This window comes from Trachurus trachurus, assembly GCF_905171665.1.
Source record: "Trachurus trachurus genome assembly, chromosome: 20".
Taxonomy (NCBI): Eukaryota; Metazoa; Chordata; class Actinopteri; order Carangiformes; family Carangidae; genus Trachurus; species Trachurus trachurus.
In genome coordinates this window covers 14,444,818-14,449,749 of record NC_139911.1, presented here as the reverse complement: position 1 = coordinate 14,449,749, position 4,932 = coordinate 14,444,818, and the positions used below count along the sequence as shown (strand labels likewise).

The following is a 4,932-nucleotide window of genomic DNA, read 5'->3' as shown; positions in this document are numbered from 1 at the left end:
ACGTCAAGTGCCAGTTAGATGTAGAATGATGACAATCATGGATAGTAGTAGGCCTATAGAAAAATGAAGAGTGTAAGCATTTGTACCTCCTGGGGGGGTTTTGGGGTGGGGTGGGGTGGGGACGACAAACAATGAAAACATACCTTTATACAACATCTTTTATAGACGTGATATTGCAGAAATATCTCTCTCTGTTATTTTTTAAACAATTTATGCTGGTATACTCTATACACTGGCCCTTTATTCGATGAAATTATTGCATTGTAGGCTTGATTAAACCTCCCATAGAACGAAAAGTCACTATAATACTCCTATAGGAACCTATGGAGATGATGCAGTGTTCCTGTGTGGACTCTGACTGGTCCACTGACCATATACTGTTCATCTGGAGTATTTTTTTCTAATTATCTCTCATGCTGTCCTGGACCCATTGTCTGTCTACTGGTTCAGCATTTAGTACTTAGTGGTATTTTTATCTGCTGTGGAGTCATGAGATATTCCTGTAGGCAGAGATATGCTGTGGTATCTCTATGATACAAACTATATAGGATTACTATAGGTTCTCTTTCGTCAGGAGGCGGCTGTTGCTTCTCTTAAAATCAATCGCTGTCTGATTTTTCGTCTTTCGACGAGACGGTGGTGGCGTGATTGTACAGTCCCTGTGCCATCAGGTGCAAGGCCAGACCGTTTTTAGTGCCGGTGGCCTTCTTGATTTTGGCCCTCTTGTTCTGAAACCAGATCTTGATCTGGGACTCGTTCAGGCCCAGTTCCTGCGCCAGGTTCTGCCGCCTCTGCTCGGTCAGATACCGATTTGTCTGAAACTCCGTTTTTAGTCTTTGCAGCTGTTCTGCTGTGAAGGCCGTCCGTGGTCGCTTGTCCTCTTTGCTGGTCGTTTTCTTCTTTGGTTTGCGAGATCTTGGCCCTGTAGTGGAGGGGGATTTGGGGATGGTGTGTTTTTTTGGGGGGGACAGACAGATATATTGGTTTGTCAGTGTCAGAACATGGTCAGGTATATGGACCAAAAAAAAAAGAATGAAAAGATGAGTAAACTTTTCATCATTTTCAGCAGATAAGCGCCTCAGTAAAAACTTCCTAATCACAGAAAGACACATTTTTAGATTTTCACATTAAAAGACTCAATCAACATACTAATCTGCTACTTTGCATAAAAGACAGTGCCAACATAATTCATCCAAAGCAGTTGCGTAAGGTGTATTTCATAAGAAAATGTAGATTAAAAAACTTAGCCTCTTCCAATCTACATATTTTGCAAATAAGTAAACAGCTGTGGTCTAGGCATGTGTTGACATTATGTTCCAGCCTTTCTGTTAGGAACCAAAATCACAAGTAAGGCTTTCCTGATGCCCCAATGCATGATGGACAAACGGGTGAAATAAAAAAAAAAAAACGTGAAGAAGTGATTGTAAAATGTTGGCACGTCCATTGGAGAAAACCTCCAAGAAAAAAAAAAAAAAAAAAAAAAAAAACTCCCCTCCCTCCCTGCTTCTATCCCTCTTCTTCACTTGCACACACATAGGCTACGAACGTATATACACACACACTTACATCATACACACTCGCACACACACTCACACAGTCCCTAGTATTAAGGAATTAATAGCCAATAGGACAACACTGGAAGAAAACATCAGTGACACATCTCAACCACTGTTTGTGTGTGTGTGTGTGTGTGTCTTAATTTCAATACAGCTACTTTGCATTTTTTTGTTTTTGTGGGCCACATGAAAAGCTCCTCAATGGGCAAACGTGAACAGAATGTGAGCAGCACATTAGATACACATTAATTTCCTATCTGGATCGAGGCCTGTGTGTTGGAGCTTTTTGCAGCTGAGTGTTTGGTTCCCTCCTACCAGTGAGGAAAAAACACACTAAAACGACTTAATACAGGCCGAACTTCTTTACTGATGAATCAGCGTGTGTGTGTGTGTGTGTGTGTGTCTTCTTTTTTTTTTCTCCAAGCAGCCCATATAAAAACTGTGCAGCTCTACAACTCGTAGTAGTCGCCTACGCCACTCTATACAGCGTTACATAATGCATGAGAACAAGTTGTACTCCACTTCTGATGGACACTAAAATAAATACAGAAGATATTAACTTCCCTGCAGGTTGAGAACTTATAGCCAATGTTGTCTTGGAAAAGACATTTAGAAATAACACTAAAAGAAAAAAAGCACCACTACTGGCCCGGATATACGTAAACCAGTGGGAGCGTCCATTGTGAAAACATTGCATTTAAATCCAACCTAAACACAACTTGTCTAACGCGTAAAAAAAGAGCCCATGACAAGCGCACTAAAATAATATTGTGCAGATTGTCTGACATGCAGCTTGTCAGCGCGCTCATGTTTACTACAGCCTACATGTAGGACCCCAGCCTTAGCTATCATTCATAACCAAAGGGAAATGTGCATGCACTCTGCCTGGATGGAGCATTTTAGTGAGGAAAAATCTGTGCGTAATACTTCCAAATAAATGTGCCTTTTTGATGAGGAATTAAAATATGAAGATATATATATATTTTTATTTTTTTTACATTTGCTGTTTTACAATAGATATTTTTTCTCTTTCCATGTTTACTCACCGAACAGCTAAATATTTATTTCATTTATTATGTTCTCTCTGCGCTGCACAACCACACGTTCTTCATGTGCCAGCCACTGGATTTGTGTTTAGTAGCTACTCAGTAATATTTCTGTATTTTTTTGCTTTTGGTTTTTTTTTGTACAAACACATGCACAGCTGGTTATTTCTCAGTTTTCGCTGCACTGCACGGTTCGCTCCACTCTAGCAGGCAGAAGTCGGTCAAGGCATCCGGGGTCAGTGTTACGGGGTATTTCAGGTTACCGAGAATACGGTGTAGACTATATAGTAGGGGGAAAACGCATGCACGGTGCCACCAACCTGAAGAAGGCCTGTCCGAGTATCTGGTGCAGTAGACCCAGGCTGGCCATAGCATGGGCTGCTGGGACGATGCTGGGTTTGAGCTGGCTTGGGAACTGTCTGAGTCTGAGCTTAGGCACTGGTCTCCGTTCTCCCCGCGGGGTTTCAGGGGCTCCTCGGCGGCTATAGCGGGCTTCTTCGCCGCGGTAACCGTGTGTGGAGTAGAGGTCCCCTCCGCCGGCACCGTGCTCCCCACCGGCTCGGTCTGAGGGGCGGCTGGGCTGTTGTGGCTCTCCCGCGATGCCACGCTACTCTCTTCGCGGTTTGCGCCCCCGTCTTTTCTCTTGCCGAAATCCGGCCGCAGGATGTTGTCGATGAAGAAATTGGTGACCCGGTGAGGGATCTGCAGGTTCCCCGGCGCCTGTAACAGGGGAAGGATGGCTCTGTTGGATTCATCCGCTGACTCCTGCCGCTCCACCACGTCTCTGTTGCCGTGATCATTTTCTTCCATACTGATTCACTTTCCCCGCTTTACTCTCTTTAACCCCTTTGTCGCTCTCTCCGCTGCAATAAAATTCGCGAAGAACTTCAGGGAAATTAATATAAAAAAAAAACTGCACGCGTGAACAAAAAAAAATAAAATAAAATCAAACCCTAGTGAGTGCCTTGGACACCATGCAAAGCCTTGCGGTAGTGTCCTCTGAGAAAAGCATACTTTTTTGACATATATTCCCTCTATCTCCTGTTACAACTGACACCGCAGAGCTAAAACATGTGCCATTTGCGCACCATCCAATTTCGGGTTATCCGATTTCAGTGTGCTCGGTAAAGCCTACACCTAAACTAAACTAAGGGTAAATAAAGAGGCTCCTAAACTGATGCTCTAATACTCTCACTCTGGAGTTTTGTTCTTATTTTCAATACGAGCCCCCCGAGTGACGTTTTCCCACCGTCCTCCCAGACACGTGCCTTGGACCAATAGGGTCGCAGAAACCAAGCCACGTGACGCAGACTCCAGAGCAGTCCACAAACGCCCATCCTCGCCTCGGTAAAGGGAAAGAGTCCTGGACTAACGGAGAAGAAACCTAATTTATCCTGTGCATGCCCTCGGATACTCCCAATAATTCATCTGTGTTTATGAACATGCAACTTATTTATTGGAGTTTAAGTTTGCAAAATAGGGAGGGGGGTGGGGTAGGGGGACACTGGCTCGTTGGCTTTATGAAAAACAATGGGAGATGCATCGGTTGTCAAAGTGGGTTGCGGGGACCCCCGGGGTTCCTTGCTTGCAGGGCATGGTGGGATCCCCAATAAAATGAAGAATAGTACATTTTCACTTTGCCTTAACGCGCTGCAACGCACCTCAGTCGCCAGAAAGTTGAATTCCTCACACTTCCAGAGCATCCTGAGATGATTAGATTAATTTTATAACATTAAAAACAGACAAATATGCTCATACGAAGCTTCATCAAACACAATCCCTTCAAAATAGAGTAAAATGGCCTCATGTGGATGGAGCTGTGGATGATCGGTGACGTGGAAATCTTTTGAGGCAACATGTGTTTTTTAATACTAGATCAGAATGCATCTCAGGGCGAGAGTTAAAAAAAAAACAGCAAATATTTCAGGATATAGTCGCATTAGAGGTTATTCTAACACCTGTGAGGTCAAGTGGACTGCCCAAGGTTAAATGCGGACAGAAACGCTGCATGTCTCACGTTTTCCCACTCAGGGTGGAGTAACGCTCTAAATTTGAATTTAATCTCAAAACAAATATTTTTTCCATTATTTTTTTTCTGTCTCTCTCTCCCCAACCCATAGCAACAGCACTTTGTTGGTTAGATCCTGCACCGTAACCACTGTGATTTGCAGGATGGTCTAATGTGTCACGTCGCCTCATAAATTGGCAACAAAATGCATCAAAAGTGAAACGTGACAGCTAAACACTCTTCCCTGCGTGATTTCAAACGCGCCCGGGATGCGTGTTAAGTATTTTATTTATTTATTTTGATGCTCTCATGTTCGCCTGTC

The 4,932-nt window shown here is 43.6% G+C and overlaps 1 protein-coding gene across 1 annotated transcript; it reads right to left on the bottom strand.

Annotated features, from left to right (window-relative positions):
* Nucleotides 1–599: 599 nt before the first annotated feature.
* Nucleotides 600–3,422, bottom strand: en2a (engrailed homeobox 2a; the record flags this gene model as incomplete). Its single annotated transcript, XM_083995415.1, has 2 exons — nucleotides 2,923–3,422; nucleotides 600–922 (listed from the first exon to the last, which is right to left on the bottom strand). The coding sequence occupies exons 1-2, from the start codon at nucleotides 3,410–3,412 to the stop codon at nucleotides 600–602; spliced, it is 813 nt and encodes a 270-aa protein (XP_083851541.1). The 5' UTR covers nucleotides 3,413–3,422.
* Nucleotides 3,423–4,932: the final 1,510 nt, after the last annotated feature.